At 40.5% G+C, this 21,386-nt stretch overlaps 1 protein-coding gene across 6 annotated transcripts in view; it reads left to right on the forward strand.

Moving 5' to 3' along the window:
• The window catches only part of FOCAD (focadhesin), a 156,058-nt gene that overhangs the window by 22,135 nt on the left and 112,537 nt on the right, over positions 1 to 21,386 (forward strand). For all 6 annotated transcript variants that reach the window (XR_008843987.1, XM_056520096.1, XM_056520116.1 and 3 more), the window contains exons 5-8: positions 2,490 to 2,594; positions 14,367 to 14,459; positions 19,932 to 20,139; positions 21,130 to 21,336. Coding sequence is in view for 5 of the 6 variants with exons in the window: in XM_056520096.1 (XP_056376071.1) it covers positions 2,490 to 2,594; positions 14,367 to 14,459; positions 19,932 to 20,139; positions 21,130 to 21,336 (613 nt within the window). In the remaining variant the exon portion in view is untranslated. The remainder of the gene's footprint in view (positions 1 to 2,489; positions 2,595 to 14,366; positions 14,460 to 19,931; positions 20,140 to 21,129; positions 21,337 to 21,386) is intronic.

A 21,386-nucleotide genomic window follows, 5' to 3' on the forward strand; every position in this document is an offset into this window, starting at 1 on the left:
GGTGCTGCACATCTCGCATCTTCACAGCATAGACAATTGACTTCAGATGACCCCAAAGATAAAAGTCTAAGGGGGTCAGATCGGGAGACCTTGGGGGCCATTCAACTGGCCCACAACGACCAATTCACTTTCCAGGAAACTGTTCATCTAGGAATGCTCGGACCTGACACCCATAATGTGGTGGTGCACCATCTTGCTGGAAAAACTCAGGGAACGTGCCGGCTTCTGTGCATAAAGAGGGAAACACATCAAGTGGATTGGTTGTCGTGGGCCAGTTGAATGGCTCCCAAGGTCTCCCGATCTGACCCCCTTAGACTTTTATCTTTGGGGTCATCTGTCTTTGCTGTGAAGATACGAGATGTGCAGCACCTGAAACTACAGATACTTGAAGCCTGTGCTAGCATTTCTCCTGCGGTGTTGCTATCAGTGTGTGAAGAGTGGGAGAAGAGGGTTGCATTGACAATCCAACACAATGGGCAGCACATTGAACACATTTTATAAGCAGTCAGAAACTTGTAACTAACTCATGAAAGAATAAAGATACGTTAAAACCAAGCACATCATTGTTTTTCTTGTGAAATTCCCAATAAGTTTGATGTGTCACATGACCCTCTTCCTATTGAAAAAACAAAAGTTGGATTCAATATGGCCGACTTCAAAATGGCCGCCATGGTCACCACCCATCTTGAAAAGTTTCCTCCCTCACATATATTAATGTGCCACAAACAGGAAGTTAATATCACCAACCATTCCAATTTTATTAAGGTGTATCCATATAAATGGCCCACCCTGTATAAAAAAAATTGTTACAATAACATGATTTAATTATAAAGTATTTTATTATCATATTTAAAGCGGTAGAGGAATACTACATATCTACAGTTGTAGTACCGGTGCCAAATGAGAGTTATAGACTACTAGCTGAGTACCCGGCGTTGCCCGGTTTTCCTTCCTAATCCTTGTTGGGGAGGAAAATAAACAAAGAAGGAAGCTTTTGACTTCATATCCCGTCCTCATATATTGTTGTCATATCCCAACCCCACATCCCGACCTCCTATCCCATCCTCCTATTTCGACCTCCTGTCCCGACCTCCTGTCCCGACCTCCTATCCCGTCCTCCTTTCCCGTCCTCCTATCCCGTCCTCCTATCCCGTCCTCCTATCCCGTCCTCCTATCCCGTCCTCCTATCCCGTCCTCCTATCCCGACCTCCTATCCCGACCTCCTATCCCGACCTCCTATCCCGACCTCCTATCCCGACCTCCTATCCCGACCTCCTATCTCGACCTCCTATCCCGTCCTCCTTTCCCGTCCTCCTTTCCCGTCCTCCTTTCCCGTCCTCCTTTCCCGTCCTCCTTTCACGTCCTCCTTTCACGTCCTCCTTTCACGTCCTCATATCTCGACCTCCTATCCAGACCTCCTATCCCGTCCTCATATCCCGTCCTTCTATCCTGTCCTCCTATCCCGACCTCCTACCTGACCTCCCATCCCGACCTCCCATCCCGTCCTCATATCCCGACCCGTACCTCCTATCCTGTCCTCCTATCCCGTCCTCCTATACCGTCCTCCTATCCCCACCTCCTATCCTGTCCTCCAATCTCGAGCTCCTATCCAGACCTCCAATCCCGTCCTCCTTTCCCGACCTCCTATCCCGTCCTCCTATCCCGTCCTCCTATCCCGTCCTCCTATCCCGTCCTCCTATCCCGTCCTCCTATCCCGTCCTCCTATCCCGTCCTCCTATCCCGTCCTCCTATCCCGTCCTCCTTTCCCGTCCTCCTTTCCAGTCCTCATATCTCGTCCTCATATCTCGACCTCCTATCCCGTCCTCCTATCCCGTCCTCCTATCCCGTCCTCCTATCCCGTCCTCCTATCCCGTCCTCCTATCCCGTCCTCCTTTCCCGTCCTCCTTTCCAGTCCTCATATCTCGACCTCCTATCCAGATCTCCTATCCCGTTCTCATATCCCGACCTATAATATGTGTACCAGGTATTCACATATCTCCAGCCGTACAGAAGTTATGTGGGAACATACCCCGACCCTCACAAATGGGGGTAGTTAAGGGTTAAATTAACTATCCTATATTTTAAGTGGACATGTAAGTAACATGTGACCAAGTATTATCGAAATATCTCCAGCCATTTAGAAGTTATTCCCATTGACTTGTATAGGACTTTAAACATAAACCCCGCCCCTGGCAAATGGGGTGAGTAAGGGTAAATCACCTATCCTATGTTTGTTGTTGACATATAAGTAACATGTGTGCCAAGTTTCATGTTAATATCTTTAGCCGTTTGAAAGTTTTTGTGGAACATACATACATACATACATATATACATACATACACACACGTTGAGTTTTATATATATAGATTTAAATGTATAGAATAATATGAAGATAAATATTAAATATGTACCTGGGATGATTTATTTTTATTATTACAATCTTAGTTTATTGCATACTTCATTCTTTCTTCTTTTTTTTTTTCCACTAGTAATTTGGAGGGATTGATAAAGTGTGTTTGGCGGCTGCTTCAGATTAAAACCCAGAATGCAGAAAAAGATAAAGATCAGACTAACAATACCACTTATAAAATTTGGTAAGTTCACGATATTTAAATGATTTTTATTTTGCTTTGTAAGTGTATAGAAGGTCTTTTAAATTGGTGACTTGTTTTCACTTAGACTTCAAAACAATTCCTGGCAAGCAAGTAGGTGCTTGAAAGCCAGTTGTAAAATCTGCAACTGAGGATCTTCAGATACACAATGGATACTGTGTGTGTGAACGTACCCCAAAGAAGAATTCTTGGCAAACTAATTTGCGGGAATCCAGGCGGGGGGCCGCCACGATCAAACATCTTATCCCCTATCCTTTGGATTTTTCAATATATATGAACACTATGAGAATTGCCGATCTTCATAACCACATGAAGACTGTATGATCAATACAGCAGTATCAGAAACTATGGCCCAGATTTATCAAACTGTGTGAGAGAAAAAATAGAGAGATTTTCCCACATGAACCAATCACAGCTCAGCTTTCACTTTACCTCAGCTAGTTACCTGAGCTGTGATTGGTTGCTGGGGGAAAATCACTCTATATTTTCTCTCACACAGTTTGATAAATCTGGGCCTATATTTCCTATAACAATATTGTATTTACTGCTGGGCATGTATAAATAGAATCGTATGCTAAGTACCCTACCTTTAGCACCTATCTTCATGTGCATGTTTGGGGTCAATGAATCCTATAGAACTTCTATTTATTTTCAAGAATTTTGTCGACCCGTTGGGTTTGTATATTGCTTTAGCAGACGTAATGGATTGCAGAGTTAAGTCATGTTTTCAATAGCATAGCAACGTTGTCACTTGTGGACTATAAATGGTGAAGAAGATAACAATAAAGTGGCAAGAAGCTGAGAGCAGACACAAAGAGAGCTGCAGTTAGAGTAGCTTGCGTTTCACTGTCTATTATTGCCAGAACGTATATTCAGCTGGAGAACAGAATTAGCTAAAACTTCTATTTCTTCTGGTGTTACCTTTTGAAGGTTACTGCATGTTTATCACAGCCTGAAGTCACAGCCAATTCTCTTAAGCTTTGTGCCCATTACTTCTGTGCAGAATAACTGTAAAGTCAACCTGTTTAGCTTTTTCTTAGTTGTTTGATTTTTTTTCTCGTAATGCTGAGGGGTAGTCCGGTGAAAAACATTATTTTTTTTTTTTTTTTATCAACTGGTGCCAGAAAGTTAAACATATTTGTAAATTACTTCTATTTAAAAAAATCTAACCCTTACAGCAGTTATGCGCTGCTGTATACTACAGAGGAAGTTCTTTTCTTTTTAAATTTCTTTTCTGTCTGACCACAGTGCTCTCTGCTGACACCTCTGTCTCAGGAACTGTCAAGAGCAGGAGAGGTTTGCTATGAGATTGCTCCTGCTCTTGACAGTTCCTGATATGGACAGAGGTGTCCGCAGAGAGCATTGTGGTCAGACAGAAAATAAATGAAAAGAAAAACTTCCTCTGTAGTATACAACAGCTGATAAGTACTAGTAATTTACAAATCTGTTTAACGTTCTGGTACCAGTTGATTTAAAAAAACATGTTTTTTGCCGGAGTACCCATTTTAAACAATTTAATCCATTCATTTAAAGAGTACCTCTTATGCTCTTGTTAAATAATATAATCCTCACAGTTCACTGCCCCCATCATGATAAACTACCCCCTGCCTTTATTTTTATTATTCTTTTAAGTTTTCTAACTTAATATGGCTCTGTATTTTCTGCTCAGTCAGATTCACAGACTGGAAAGGGGTGTTCCCCAGCAGGAATGACATCATCTGAAGCCATACAGTGGAGATCTTCCTCCCACATTCTACTACACACAGCACAGAGCAGTTCAGTGTTTGAGATGAGCTATGATTTACTAAAGCTGCACACACCCACCACAGCACTCCAGACTGCATTTCCTGATTTTTGGACTTCTGCCAGGCCAGCAGGAGTAATACAATACAGCAATGTAGGTGTACTACTGTGGTAGATTTAAACAATGACATTGGCTAACCCTCAAAACTGATGTTAAAATTAAGACATTAGCCAGTATATCCTTATATGAAGGACATACCTAAGCCTGCGCATCAACGCCAAGGTTTCTTAAGTGGCACAGGACCTAACACTAACCTACCTGTGCATGATAAGCAAAACCAGGGGCCAGTGGGCAATAACAGCAGCGTTAGGTCCAACTCACAGCCGGCTCCCAGTTACCTCCAGTGTGGCTGGGGACACATACAATGGGAGGAGGGAGACAGACTATAAGCCCCACCCAAGTTGGCTGATATGTTGCCGGCCTCATAGGTGAACCTTAATGCTAAAAATAGGAAAAATTCAGCTCACCGTTGTAGTTCTCAGACCCAGATCACGTATGTGGTAACACACCTCTCCAGATGGAAGACTCGGAATGAGGCAAGGGCCGTGTTCCCAGGTGCAGCAATTAGGCAGAAGAGGAAATAGCATCCGGCTCCCAGACTGGATAAAATACTGGCTTTATTGGAACATATTAAAAACCATGATTAAGACTTGTTAACAGGTCGAACCGCGTTGGTTGCGTTTCGTTTGTTGTTATCTACATTATGTTCCAGTTTGGTTTTTAATATGTTCCAATAAAGCCAGTATTTTATCCAGTCTGGGAGCCGTATGCTATTTCCTCTTCTGCCTAATTGCCGAACCTTAATGCTGCCTATAATAGTGATCAATGCGCATTAAATGTGGAGTTTATACTCCACTTGAGAAACCTTGGCATTGGTGTGCGGGCTCAGGTATGTTCTTCATATAAGGATAAACTGACTAATGTCTCAATTTTAACGTCAATGTTGAGGGTTAGCCAATGTCATTGATATATCTACCACAGTTGTGCACTTAAATTCCTGTATTGTATTATTCTAATTGTTACACATCCACACCGTTTATCTGGTGTAGGATGCCATTGTGGCACTTGTAGTCTGCTGCAAGTATCCCCCATTGTATGCATTTTTATGCTGGGGATTGTCCCTAGCAACAGACCACAAGGGCAGGATCTGCTCCCCCAGCATAAATGCACAACTGCATTTGGGGTTTAGCACCTCCTGCCATTTGAGACCATGCCCTTGTTGTTGTTTAAGGCCAGCAGGAGTCCAAAGTCTGTGCAAGAGAGGGGGAAATGTGATCTGGACTAGTATGGGGACACCTAGTGGCAGTTTTTGTAAACACAAATAAAACATAGAAAATTTCATTTAATTTTAATCAAAGAACATTAGAAAGATTGTGTATTTACCATAAGGAGTGCAATAGCAAAATTAGTTTTAATGATAGTGCCCATTCAAACTTTTATATCCCTTTGTGAGCAGTTGCAAAAAAGCATGTTGTCCAGTTTAACCCCCTCCCCCCAACCACGAGGGGGGTTGCAGTAGTCAGATCCCCCTGTGATTAGATGCTTTTCCCCTAACCTTTGGATAGCAGAAAATAAGTAAAATGCTGAACCTCCTCTTTAAGATTAAGTATACACCTCTATGCCGTGTATGGTCTTAAAGGAGTACTACAGGATATAAGCGATGCCCCCCCCCCCCATACAGCTCTATGGGAGAGCTGGAAAGCTGGCTCTCCCATAGAGATACATTGAGGTGGCTTGTCAGCCATCGCTTTGTGTGGTGGTCGCACCATTCAGGAGGAGAGCCTGGGCGCCGTACAGGAGATTGCGGCAGGTCCCAGCGGTTGGATCCCCCGAAATCTGACACTCGCGATAAGTTTTTTTTATTCCGGAGATCTCCTTTAGGGTGTACTGATGTAGCCATTTTCAATGTGTTAACCCAACACAGCAATGTGTTGGGATATCCTAATACAGTAGAGATTGTTATAGATCAGGGGTACTCAACTATTTTTAGAGAGGGTCCTTTTATTCAGGTCTAACATATGGTAAAGGTCAATGCCGAACACTAAGGCCTGGTTCACACCCATGAAGGAAAGCGCAAACGAGCGACTGAAGTGTGGAGGATGTATGACCTGAATACTGCCACACTCTGTTCCCCTGAATATAATACTGCCGCACACTGTACCCTCTGAATAGAATAATGCCACACGCTGGGCCCCTGGTATATTACTGCCACTCACTAGGCCCCTGGTATATTACTGCTACACACTGTGCCCCCTAAAAATAATACTACGACACTTTGCACGCCTTGAATATAATACTGCCACACACTGGTCCCCTGGTATATTACCCCCACACACTGTACCTCTGAATATAATCCTGCCACTCACTGGGCCCCTGGTATATTACAACCACACACTGTACCCTTGAATATAATGCTACCACACACTGTGCCCTGAATATAAAACTGCCACACACTGTGCCCCGGGTATATTACTGCCACACACTGTACACCTGGTATATTACTGCTACACACTGTACCCCTGAATATATTACTGCCACACACTGTGCCCCCTAAAAATAATACTGCCACACACTGCACGCCCTGAATATATTCCTGCCACTCACTGGGCCTCTGGTATATTACAACCAAACACTGTACCCCTGAATTTAATACTACCACATACTGTGCCCCTGAATATAAAACTGCCACACACTGTGTTCCGGGTATATTACTGCCACACTCTGTACACCTGGTATATTACTGCCACACACTGTATCCCTGAATTTAATACTGCCACACACTGTACCCCTGAATATATTACTGCCACCCACTGTGCCCCTGAAAATAATTCTGGCACACACTGTACTCCCTGAATATAATACTGCCACACACTGGGCTCCTGGTATATTACTGTCACACGCTATTTCCCTGCAATATTACTGCCACACACTATGCCCCCAAACACTGTACCCTGTGCCGACTAATTGTACCTCTGTGCCCCAAAGAATTGATGCCACTGTGCCCCCAGAATTAATGATGCCACTGTGCCTCCAGAATTAATGATGCCACTGTCCACCGAAATTAATGATGCCACTGTCCCCCAGAATTAATGATGCCGCCGTGCCCCCAGAATTAATGATGCCACTGTGCCCCCAGAATTAATTATGCCACTGTGCCCCCAGAATTAATGATTCCGCTTTGCCCCCAAAATGAATGATGTCCCTGTGCCCCCACATGAGCTTTGCCACTGACTCTCCAGCTGTTGCAAACTACAACTCCCATCATGCACAGACAGAAGGTCATGATGAGAGTTGTAGTTCTAAAACAACTGGAGAGTCATACGTGGGGGAACACAAATTTGAACCTGAGCTTTGGCTCCTTTCCCAGGTCCCGCGCTGCTCCACCTCTCTGGCCTCTTCTAGTCAGACCTGGCCAGAGCAGATGATGCAGGCAGCGCTAATCGAGCCGCCTGCATCACAGGAGAATCGCCAGGCAGGGAGCACAGCATTCCCTTGCTAGTGATTGCGCTGATGTCTGCCATTAACCGCTCAGATCAATACGGATCTTGGCATCGACAGCAATGCGGCACTTGTAATTGATGATCAGATCGTCCGTGGCACTGCTGCATGGATCCGTTCTTCTCAGATGGTGCCCTCATCTGCTCCGCCTGTCATTCCAGGGTCTTCTTCTCTGGTCTGACATCGAGCAGTCCAGAGAAGAAGATTGCCAATAATACTGATCAGTGCTATGCTAATGTTTAGCACTGAACAGTATTAGCAATCTAATGATTGTCCTTTATGATATGTCCTCTGTGGGGATATAAAAAGTGTATATATAAAAAATAAATAAAAAAGTGAAAAAAAATTGAAAGTCCCTCCCCCAATAAAAATTTTTATGGCCCCCCTTTTTCCTTTTTTTTACCCTAAAAAGCATAAGAAAAAAGAATAAATAAACATATTTGGTATTGGCCCGTGTGTCCGAACTATCAAAATATAATGGTAATGATTCCGTACGGTTGAACGGCTTAAACATAAAAAAAATTGATGTTTTTTTTGTCACATCACATTTCATAAAAATGTATAAAAAATGATTAAAAAGTCACATATACGCAAAAGTGGTACCGATAAAAACTAGAGTTCATGGTGCAAAAAAATTAGTCCTCATACAGCCCCGTATACGGAAAATTGAGAAAGTTATAGGTGGCCAAAATAGCGCAATTTTAAGCATACTTATTTTGTGAAAACTTTTTTTAAAGCAGTACAATAATAGAAAAATATCTAAACATGGGTATCATTTTAATCTTATTAACCCACATGATAAAGAAAACATGTCATTATTAAGTGTACAATGTGAAAACAAAACCTTCCAAAATTAGAAAAAATTGGGATTTGCTTTTCAATTACCCCACACAAATAATATTTTTTTGGTTTCACCATAAATTTTATGGTAAAATGAGTGATGTCATTACAAAGAACAATTGGTCTTTGGATGAAAATATCAAAGAGTTATGATTTTTAGAAGGCGAAGATGCAAAAAAAAAAAAATTGTCTGTGTCCTTAAAGGAGTATTCCAGTCTTGAAAAACGTATCCCTTATCCTAGGGGTTTCAGATCCTGGGGGGTCCGACCGCTGGGACCCTCTGCGATCTCCCATATGAGGCCCAGCCACTCCGCTGAGACGCCTCCTCAATACAACTCTATGACAGAGCCGGAGCTCTGCCTTCGGCAATCTCCGAAGCTGCCATAGCCCTGTATTCAGGGGGCGTGTCTGCCGTCACTTTGTACGGTGGTCTACTTGCACTATCTGGCAGAGAGCCAGGGCCCCCGTACGGGAGATTACGGGGGGTTCCAGCGGTCGGACCCCGTGCGATCTGAAACTTATCCCCTATCCTTAGGATAGGGGATAAATTTTTCAGGACTGGACTATTTCTTTAATGCCAAAATGAGCTGTGTTAAGGGGTAAAGAGGACCTCTGGTCTCTGTAAAAAGCAAGATAGTTTCAGCTATATACAGGTAAGGTGGGTTGAGCCTGATCACATACCTGTTTATAGTAATTTCCGATCCTAGGGTCATGGATGCTTGGGTGTAGGATAATTTTTGTACCCCCAGGTGCATGTGGCTATCTTTTATCTTCACCCCTTTGTAAATGTTACTATTTTTGCAATGTAATGCAGTAATAAACAGCATAACAAGAAAAATGTGAGGTCCTAAAATATTCTTCTTGTAACCCCTGAAACGGCAACAAAAACTTTAATCTATTGAATCCTTTATACTGACCAAATATGACCAGTAATACCAGTATACAAGGAGAAATATTATCACCATACATATTACCATCACACTCTTACTGACCGAATCCTGTACACTGAGATGAATATTACTAATAATACCAATATACAAGAAGGAATATTATCATAATACATATTACCATCGTACTGTTACTGACCAAATCTTGTATACTAAGACCAATATTACCAATATACATGGGACACATAATACCACTACACATGACCACTGCCACCACAAAATGACTAATACCCCCACACTACTACAGAATAAAATCCACTATACAAAGACCAATACCCCACCATACAGTGACCATATAAAAGTAGATATTGACACTACACTGGCTATGCCATTTACATTCAGTGGTGACTTCTCTGATCTGAGTAGTTTTGATCAGAGAATTTTTCCTTTTCTTTTCCATCTTGAAGACTTCTATTAGCCATGATGCATCTCCACAGAATCTGCCAGACTAACATTTTAGGCTCCTTGTTCTAGGACCCTCCCTTCATAATAGTTTGGCACATCACACCTCCCTCCATAATGGCTGGGCACATACCATCCCCCTCCATAATAGCTGAGCACACCCCCCCCCCTCCATAATAGCTGGGCACATCCCATTCCCGTCCATAATAGCTGAGCACATCCCATCCCCCTCCATAATAGCTGGGCACATGGCTCCCCTTTCAAAATAGCTGGGAACATTCTCCCCCACTCCCCTCCATACTAGCTGGGCACATATTGCCACCTAAAAACATATTCTACCTCCCTCTCCATAAAAGCTGGGCATATTTCCCCTCACCATAATAGCTGGGTACATTCCCCTGTCCCCTCCCTCCATATTAGCTGGCTGAGTAAGTGGGTGGACAGGTATTCCCCTCTCCCTTAATAGACCCACCCTGATGTTCTCAGCAGCCTCCAGTATACAGCAAGCACTAGAGTAAATGGCAGGGCTAATAGCTCTTAGCTCAGCCAGCAAGTGCCAAGACGTTCTCTGTGTGCATCACGGCCGCTGCACACAAGGTCCCAATACTAGTGTCAGGACATTATGTGCTAGTGTGGAGTCGGCACCCCACTCCATACCCCATCTAACCCCCCCTCCCCCCCCCCCGTTGTGTTCTCTGTCAGATGGGTGGAACAGGCATTATAGATTTTACAGCATGTATGTGCTGTACCAGGACATGGAGGCGTGCATACTTAATGGCTGGGGAGTGTATACATGCCCTGGCCAGTGCGCACAAGATCCTGTTTGATTGAGCGCTGGCCGAACATGAATACGCATTGATAGCTTTGAGAGTAATCGCGGAATAGGCATCGAAGGCAAAATTACGTGTATTTTCTGCAATACTAGCCCTAGTCCACCACTGCCTGCTTACCTTTAGAAACTACCACCACTGTCTGCTGGCTACAACTCCCATCTGGTGGTGGACCCTTGCTGCTGTTACTACCAGCCAGACATACACAACCCATGATCCCCCCCCAAAAAAAAACATGATTATTTTTTTTTGGCTCACAAAACTTGTTGCAACCCCCCAAAAAGGATAATTTTTTTCAACTTTTCAATATTTACAAAAAATTGTTCTTCGCTACTTTTAGAAAAATCACCAATCCTGTTGAAGCTCCCAAAAAGAGATAATTTTCAAAATGCTTAGAAAAAGCCATTGCTTCTTCCGATACCTCTGTGTGCATATTAACACTGACAGGTATCTGCCAACAAAAAGGGATACTTCATTCAGCTTTATTTTAGTGTTAAAAAACATACAACATCCGCTAGTGGGTTTTTAAACAAGATGTTAGTTACCATGGGTTACCTCATATTGCCATAACTTTGACATTATCCTAGCCTTAAGCAGTGACCCTGGCAATGTTCTACAGGGCATTTATAGCTTTTAAGCTGTGTTGTACAGTGGGGATCAAAAGTTTGGGCACCCCAGGTAAAAATTTTATTAATGTGCATAAAGAAGCCAAAGGAAGATGGAAAAATCTCCAAAAGGCATCAGATTACAGATTAGACATTCTTATAATATGTCAACAAAAGTTAGATTTTATTTCCATCATTTACACTTTCAAAATAACAGAAAACAAAAAATTGGCATCTGCAAAAGTTTGGGCACCCTGCAGAATTTATAGCATACACTTTGCAAAGCTGAGACCTGCCAGTGTCATGGATTGTTCTCAATCATCATCTGGGAATACCAGGTGATGTCAATCTCAAAGGTTTTAAATGCCCAGACTCATCTGACCTTGACCCAACAATCAGCACTATGGGTTCTTCTAAGCAGTTGTCTAGAAATCTGAAACTGAAAATAGTTGACACTCACAAAGCTGGAGAAGGCTATAAGAAGATAGCAAAATGTTTTCAGATGTCAATATCCTCTGTTCGGAATGTAATTAAGAAATGGCAGTCATTAGGAACAGTGGAAGTTAAAGCAAGATCTGGAAGACCAAGAAAATATCAGATAGAACAGCTTGCAGGATTGTGAGAAAAACAATTCAAAACCCACGCTTGACTGCACAATCCCTTCAGAAAGATCTGGCAGACACTGTTTCCACTATAAAGAGATACTTGTACAAATATGGTCTTCATGGAAGAGTCATCAGAAGAAAACCTCTTCTACGTCCTCCCCACAACAATCAGCGTTTGAACTTTGCAAATGAATATATAGACAAGCCTGATGCATTTTGGAGACAAGTTCTGTGGACCGATGAGGTTAAAATTGAACTTTTTGTCCAGAATGAGCAAAGGTACGTTTGAAGAAGAAGGGGAACAGAATTTCCCCAACTATTAAGCATTGGGTGGATCAATCAGGCTTTGGGGTTGTATTGCAGCAAGTGGCACAGGGAACATCTCACGAGTAGAAGGAAAAATGGATTCAATAAAATTTCAGCAGATTTTGGATGCTAACTTGATGCCACCTGTGAAAAAGCTGAAGTTAAAGAGAGGATGGCTTGTACAGATGGATAATGATCCTAAACACACCTCAAAATCCATGGGGGATTACATCAAGAGGCGTAAACTGAAGGTTTTGCCATGGCCTTCACAATCTCCTGACCTCAACATAATTGAAAATCTATGGATAGACCTTAAAAGAGCAGTGCGTGACAGACAGCCCAGAAATCTCAAAGAACTGGAAGACTTTTGTAAGGAAGAATGGGCAAAGATACCTCAAACAAGAATTGAAAGACTCTAGGCTGGCTACAAAAAGCATTTACAAGCTGTGATACTTGCCAAAGGGGGCAGTACAAGATATTAAAGGGGTACTCCGGTGAAAACCTTTTTTCTTTTAAATCAACTGGTGGCAGAAAGTTAAACATATTTGTAAATTACTTCTATTAAAAAATCTTAATCCTTCCTGTACTTATTAGCTGCTGAATACTACAGAGGAAATTCTTTTCTTTTATGAATGCTCTCTGATGACATCACGAACACAGTTCTCTCTGCTGAATTTATTATAATAATAATAATAATAATAATGCTTTATTTATTGTTGTCCTTAGTGGGATTTGAACCCAAGTCCCCAGCACTGCAAGGCAGCACTGCTAACCACTGAGCCACCATGCTGCCCTTAGCATACATCTGCTATGCATCTGCTATGCATGGTTGCTAAAATCGACAGAGATGTCAGCAGAGAGCACTGTGTTCATGATGTCATCAGTGTTCCAAAAAGAAAGGAATTTCCTCTGTAGCATTCAGCAGCTAATAAGTACATGAAGGATTAAGATTTTTTAATAGAAGTAATTTACAAATATGTTTAACTTTCTGCCACCAGTTGATTTAAAAGAAAAAAGGTTTTCTTCGGAGTACCCCTTTAACTCTGCAGGGTGCCCAAACTTTTGCAGATGCAAATTTTTTGTTTTCTGTTATATTGAAAGTGTAAATAATGGAAATAAAATCTAACTTTTGTTGACATATTATAAGAATGTCTAATCTGTAATTTGATGCCTTTTGGAGATTTTTCCATCTTTCCTTGGCTTCTTTATGCACATTAATACAAATTTTTACCTGGGGTGCCCACACTTTTGATCCCCACTGTACATGTGTTTTAAGGCTTATTTTATTGCTAGTTCGCAGAGAACCTGTTCACCGCGAACCAAACTTTTTCTGAAAGTTCGGCGAAGCTGCCGAGCCAAACGTTTGAAAAAATTCAACTCTAATAATGATCAATACTCTTAGACGGGAGAGGTTTGCATTGTGTGCATTCACACCATACTCTACAATGAAGTGTGCTCTGAACAGTGCCTCTTCAAACTGAAGTACAACCAGAAGGCATTGCACGATGAGCTTCTTTTATAATTACAAAATGAGAAATTTTCTAATATAACTTTCATTCTAGGATGCCTACTATTGCTGGAGCTGGAGTGCAGCGAATAAGTTAAATAAATGCTGCTGTAAATGGTGGTCTGTATTTACAATAAAAGTATTTGTTTTGTTTTTTTGTGAGCAATTTCTTCCTTTAACATATTTGGTGAACTAATCAAGACTCTTGCATGAAAGTTGAAAAAGTGTCTTTTGTACTTGTGTAGCTGAAAAAAAACCTATAAGACCTAAAAGGTGGAAATTAGTAGATACGGTAAGATTTATTTGGACAAATAAATGGTGCATTAAGTATAGATAAACAGTGTATTTAAATGCATATATAACAAAGCATTGGAACACGTTGCATTAAGTAACTTTTTTTTTCTTTTTAGGAACCCTCCACATCCATTTATCAGCATGCTTGAAAACAGACCCAACTGTTGGCCTATGCTTTTGCACCAGATGTGTCCGCAGTCTCCAGACTGGTATGAACATATGAAATTAGTTTGAATCGCTGTGCTTCCATGTACAATTAGAGGTTTGTAGACAGTGGAAATGGGAAGGATATCTTGTGGGCCAAAAAAATAAATAGCCTTAACTAAAGCCTAGAACCAAAAAAATCCAGGTTTGAGTGGGTTTGTTGGGTCTGATCACAGGGGTGGGGCTGGGTAGTAAGGTCTGACCATTAAGAGCCCCAGCAACCTTCAATATTTGCCCCTGCCCTTCGTTATGGATGCATCTCTAGAACAGCCTCATCCCCGACCCTGTCCCTTTTACATAAGCAGTGGCCAGAATTATCAAAACATCTGAGTTGTCTGTGCCACGTTATTACTATACATGGGCTATGCCTTAACAGTGTCAGTATATATGGATCATCCCATTACTCCTGTTTGCACTAAAATATATATTATATTGGCTAGACCTTGGGTAAAAATTGTGGCAAATGTGAACATGACTGATGCTTATTTTAATAACTACATTAAAATTCTCCCTCTACAGTGTAATATATCATCTTTGTTATTTATAGATTGATAGTTGTATTGATAGATTGATAGAGTATTATATTTCTTAAGCAAACCATTTAATGGGTATGTCCACTGTTATGGGTATGGACTCCTTTTTTGGATTTGTTGTACTCTCTATTTGTACTTATGGACACGAGGTAAGCAGGAAGGGGAGAGTCCCATCAGTGGGCGTTACATAAAATGACATAGAATTCATTAGACCTGACAAAACAGAACTTGACAAAAAATATGTATCAAAATGTATATATATATATATATATATATATATATATATATATATATATATACACATGCAGACACGTTGGTGACTCTCAATAGTAATTCACAGTATATACACATATACATAGGAAAATACAGAGAATTAAAAAAAGAAATGACATGCAAGGTATAGAAAAATGAATGAATAAAAAGTTAAATACCGTAAATAATATATATAAAATATTAGCAACAGATGATGATCAATAATTTTATACATCAGACAGTATTCTCTATGGTCTCATTTAAACCATCCGGGCACAATGATTTCAATTTAAATATACAATATGATTCTTTATTAATCAATTGTCGGAATCAATCTCTTTTGTCAAGGGGAATCGTGTCTATAATAGTAAGCTTCAATAAATCGGCATTTTTATCATGTACCTGTGCAAAATGGCGCAATATACTATGGAGTAAAAAACCTCAATGAATATTAAATCGGTGAGTATTCATGCGGGACCGCACTGTCTGAACAGTGTGGCCCACATATTGCCACTGACATGGACATTCAAGTAAATATATAGCATAACTTGAGTTGCAGTCATAAAAATCTTTAATCTGAAATTTTTCTTTAGTAATGTTAGATGTGAAGTCAATACGCCCACTCTGTATAATGTTACAGCACAGGCATCTCGATCTATTGCACATTAACTCCCGGCTGTTTTTTTAAATGATTTTAACGGATTCTTTCAATGGTTTTAATATACTCGGTGCCAAGTAGTTACGCAAAGACATAGGCTTCTTAAAAGTAATGCGAGGGTTACTTGGTAACTGGTCTTTTAGAATTGTATCACTCTTGAGGCTTGGCCAATGTTTAGTTAATATTTCTCTATAGTATTTGAAGCACAATTGTATGAGAGAAATAGTAGTGAGAAATGTATCTTTGATTACATTATTACTGATATCCTGATTTGATTTCTTTTTAGAACTAACCAATTCGTCTTGTGTAAGTTACCGTGTCCTTTTATATGCGTCAGTTAATAAGATGTCTAAACGCCGGTGTACCCCTTTAAACAGATTTGTAATTTACTTCTATTAAAAAATCTTAATCCTTCCAATACTTATCAGCTGCTTAATACTACAGAGAAAATTATTTTCTTTTTGGAACACAGAGCTCTCTGCTGACATCACGAGCACAGTGCTCTCTGCTGACATCTCTGTCCATTTTAGGAACTGTCCAGAGCAGCATATGTTTGCTATGGGGATTTTCTCCTACTCTGGACAGTTCTTAAAATGGTCAGAGATGTCAGCAGAGAGCACTGTGTATCCCTTTAAGACTTCATTCAGCATGGAGTACCCCTTTAAGACTTGAGTGGGAAATCCATTCAATCTAAATCTCCTCTGGAGAATATGTGATTGGTACTCAAAATCCGAGTCGTCCGTGCAATTTTTCAGAATCCTAAGATATTGTCCATACGGGACATTTCAAAGCCATTTTGGATAATGGCAACTCTGGTCGGTAGTCAAGAAAGCTACTAACAGCAATAGATTTAAAAAATGTTCTGGTCTTTATATCGTCATTAATAGTTTTAATTAGTTCCAGATCCAAGAACTGCAGTGCAGTCCATCATTACCGGCAGATGTCAGCTGCTGATAGCAGCGGACATCTCCTGGTCATGACACGGACCTGACCCGCAGGTCCCCGTCATATCCACCCACCCAACCCATTAAGGAACATGTATGCTTAATGGGTCAGGAAAGGGTTAAGCTTTAAAAAAAAAAAATTATTAAACCCAAAATCTGAAAAACGATTGTGTTGATGAAGGTTTTACTGAAAGGGTTGTCTCGTAAAGAAAACCTCTGTTTTTCTTTGCTCTGAAACATTTCTTTGAAACTGCCAAGGTAGTCACTGCAAAGGTATTGGTCTAGCCACATTTCTTTGGTTATTCTTATTAACACTTTCGCTAAATTGCATTATGTAAATATATATTATTTTAGGCTCCACTAGATTTCGGGATGTTTGTTTAGAATGAAATGTTCACTTTGCACAACACTGCATGCCTGGGTTTGTTACTATTGGCTTAATTTTCCTTGTCAGAGGCTTCACATATTCAGCTAACAGTGACAGCAGGAGGAGTGTACACAGCCGGGGGATATCAAGGAGGGGCTTTGAAAGCTACTGCCATGTTATTGTCACAAGCAGCCAAAATCAACTTCGCATATATTGTATAAATTGGCACACTCTACAAAGACGGCTAAGAACTGTCCTGGAATCATGCTTCTCTCCATGACAACATGTGAAATATTATCGCTGAGTAATGCTGAGAATTGAGAGCTACTAAAAGAGTATGCATCAATCTAGAAACTTTTCCAAATTACGCCCATTTTCTCTTGATGTATTTCTTGAATGGAGCTGGTGATTTAAGGTGTGCTGCAGCATTCGTTTTCAGAAAATCTAGGGTATGGCAGTGACCACTATAGACAAACCTTACATTACGCGGTGCCCATTTTTATGTTTTCTTTTAGATATATATTTATTAAATTTTATACATAACCAATAAATAATACAGTCATATTAATAAATAAAGGATCCATAATCAAATACACTTAATATAACCTATTTAAGGGTATGTTCACACGTACAGGATCCTGCGCAGATTTGATTTGCAGGATGTGGAACTGCAGATTAGAAGCTGTGCTCAGTGAACGTACCCTTTAAGAGGTAATCTGCTGCTCAGCGTTTGGAACAAACTGTTCCGAATGCTGGAGCCGTCGCCGGGAGCTTGTGATGTCATAGCTCCACCCCTCATGATGCCCCGCCCCCTCAATGCAAGTCTATGGGAGGGGGTGTGATGGCTGTCAAGCCCCCTCTCATAGACTTGCATTGAGGGATGGGGCGGGACATCATGAGGGGGTGGGGCTATGATGTCACAAACTCCCGGCATCGGCTCCAGCATTCAAAATAGTTTGTTATTTGAAGAAGCACTTTTAGTGCCAATTTTTGTTGGCAGCTTTGTGACCTTTTTTACAGGGTTTTTATTGTGTTTAAGGGCACATTCACACGCTGATAACTTGCAGCGGGTTTCTTGCTGTATAAGATACTCTGCGAGTTTCAATGGGTCCGCATGCAATTTGCGAATCTGCTGCTATCACATATTTTTCGCAAACCCATTGAAGTGAATGATAACAAAACTTGCAGCGTATTTGCTGCAGCAGGTTTCCAATGTGTGAACGTACTCTCAAGGTCCTGCAGAGCAGCTGATCTGTGGAAAGGCCATCAATATTCTACTTGTGGAAGGACTTAAAGGGGTTATCCAGGAATGGAAAAACACAGCAAATTTCTTTCAAAAACAGCTCCACGTCTGTGTCCAGGTTGGGTGTGGAATTACAACTTAGCTCCTTTTACTTCAATTGAACTGAGCTGCAGAACCACACTCAACCTGGAGACAGACAGGAAGCAGTTTTTGATAGAAAGTAGCTCTGTTTTTCTATTCCTGGATAACCCCTTTAGAGCAAAGCAGTTCATGGGAGGAAACTGAAGCTCTTTTGTATTGAGGAAAGGTCCCCCTGCTTGATGTAACACATTACTGAAGCACATGATGGCAATCCTTTTGTGCTGAAATTTGTGGGGGTTGACAGCATGAACTATAAACACGGTCTTGACAGGCAGAGACGGCTATTAAAAAATAAAGCTAGGTGGAGCATAAAAACTAATGCACAAGGTAATTGAGGCTTCAAAGAGAGAATACACCTTAGAGTTTTCCTTTTAATGCATTGGAAATATTTTAAAATTGGTTTTATATGTCAGATGCATTGTTCTCTGTTTGGATCACATCATCTGGAGGTGGATCTTTAAACCCAGTGATGTAAAACAGCAGATGTGGTCCAAGGAAGCGTGTATGTGAGTGTGAAACAGCTGTTACCTTGATTGCACTTGTATTGTCCCTTTTGGATAAATAAATAGAACTAAAGTTTCCTTCTGCTGGCGAATGCCACTATTTCCCCCTGATGATTTGGGCATTGGTTGAAAGACTCTGCGTGCTTTGTTTGGAGTAGAGCACAACTTCACAGTGTGATCTGAATGTTATGTACATTTTGAGTATGGACATTTAAAGGGGTATTCCAGGGAAAAACTTTTTTTTTTTATATCAACTGGCTCCGGAAACAGATTTGTAAATTACTTCTATTAAAAAATCTTAATCCTTCCAATAATTATCAGCTGCTGAAGTTGAGTTGTTCTTTTCTGTCTTGCAGCAGTGCTCTCTGCTGATCTCTGCTTGTCTCAGGAACTGCACAGAGTAGAAGAGGTTTGCTATGGGGATTTGCTTCTACTCTGGACAGTTCCTGAGACACGTGTCATCAGAGAGCACTTAGACAGATAAGAACAACTCAACTTGAGCAGCTCAGAAGTACTGAAAGGATTAAGATTTTTTAATTTACAAATCTGTTTAACTTTCTGGAACCAGTTGATAAATAAACAAAAGTATTTTCCTGAATAACCCCTTTAAAATGCTGCTGCTGGCTGTTTCTGTCTCTCTTTTACACTACTTTAGAAGTTGTTCAGATGTTACAACAGAAACATGGTAGTAAATTTAGCATTTTGGAATCACATTAACATTAGAAAAAAAATATTTAAATTGTTTTGGTTTGCCTTTTTATGACCATTTTGTGTTTTCATAATTTATTGTTATCTTGGGTATAGCATTAATTTCATGTTTTTTTATGTTCTTTCAGGGATGAACTATTTACTATTAAAACATTGACACCTTTTCTGCGATACATTTTTTGCGAACCTGCTCAACTACAAGAGTTTTGTGCCTTCCGAATGGGCATAAGGAAAGCTTTACTTCAATCAGATCCCAGCTCTATTAAAGATAAGAGACCATCGGTTGCAGAAGAACAAGTTGTTTCCCTGCTATTTGATTTAGTAAGCTATATGCAAGTAAGTGGCACTTTGTTTTCTAGCTGCAGATGAGATTCCAGGGCGTCTTGTTTAATATATTTTGGCACATTTAGCACTGCGTACTTGGGATAAATGATGTAATTATTAGGAACAGCTTCAGTTAAACTAACTCAAACATTAATGCAGTTCAACTAAAGGAGTAAAACCATAATAATATTCACAAATTTTTTTCTAATTTTGTGAGAAACATAGCAGTGCTTGTCCTTCCAACCAGTCTTTATGTAATTTAGTCTTCATCCCGGAGTCATTTTACGTTAAGGCAGTAGTAATGGATAATACACATGTAACATATCTTGTGTGATTTCATCTTGAGCACAATCGTTCTTCAGCTTGTTAACACATCTCTTTTTGTCAATACTGAGCATGAGGATTCTGTAGGTCTCTTATTACGTTTCAACCTTGTGTGATGATAAAGGCAAATTGGGTGAAAAGCCGCACTGGCTGCAGACTAACTTTAAATGGAGCATTTCTTCTTTCTGTCATCATTTGTGCCTATGCAAGAGTTAATGTTTATTGAAATGAAGGGGGTGTTGATTCCAGATTCCCCAGCAGAGCAGCTGGCCCCATATCGAACAGTCCAACTTGGAAGGCTGTGATCTCACTGTTGAGCATATTGGTCTAATGGTTGCCATTGCCAAACATCTCTTTGACTGTTCTTTAGTGCCAACTGTATAAGAAACGTGCACAGCCCTAGACAAAGCAACTGTTTCACAGAGACTGGCATCTGTGAATTATAAAAACTGCATCACTCAAATTTCAATAAATAGAACCAGTCTTGTGGTGTGTTATGGCAATATTAGTCCTTCCATATTCAGCTAGTTACTTTGGCTAAGATTAAATGTGCAAATATGCTATATTAAACTGTAGAATAATGTTTGATGATTGTAATTCACAATAATATTTTTCTAGAGCAGAGTTATTGGAAATGCGTTTCATTCCTTAATTAGTATTCATATTTTTGTCTTACAGCTGTCAGATAGTGCGCAAGTGACAGAAGTGACCATGTACATGAAGGATTTGTCTATAAAGTTTTCTAAACATCCTGACTTTTGGAGAAATGAGCTTTGCCTTTTGTCACTACAGGCATTATGTGCATGTGAATACAGCTTAAAAATCACTGGGGAATGCACTACACTCTTATACATTCTGGAAGATAATGTAGCCCTGCTGAAAGAAGTGAGTAATAGACTAACTAGACAAAAGAAGGTGTAATCCACTAGCTTTTT

This window comes from Hyla sarda, chromosome 1, assembly GCF_029499605.1.
Source record: "Hyla sarda isolate aHylSar1 chromosome 1, aHylSar1.hap1, whole genome shotgun sequence".
Lineage (NCBI taxonomy): Eukaryota > Metazoa > Chordata > Amphibia > Anura > Hylidae > Hyla > Hyla sarda.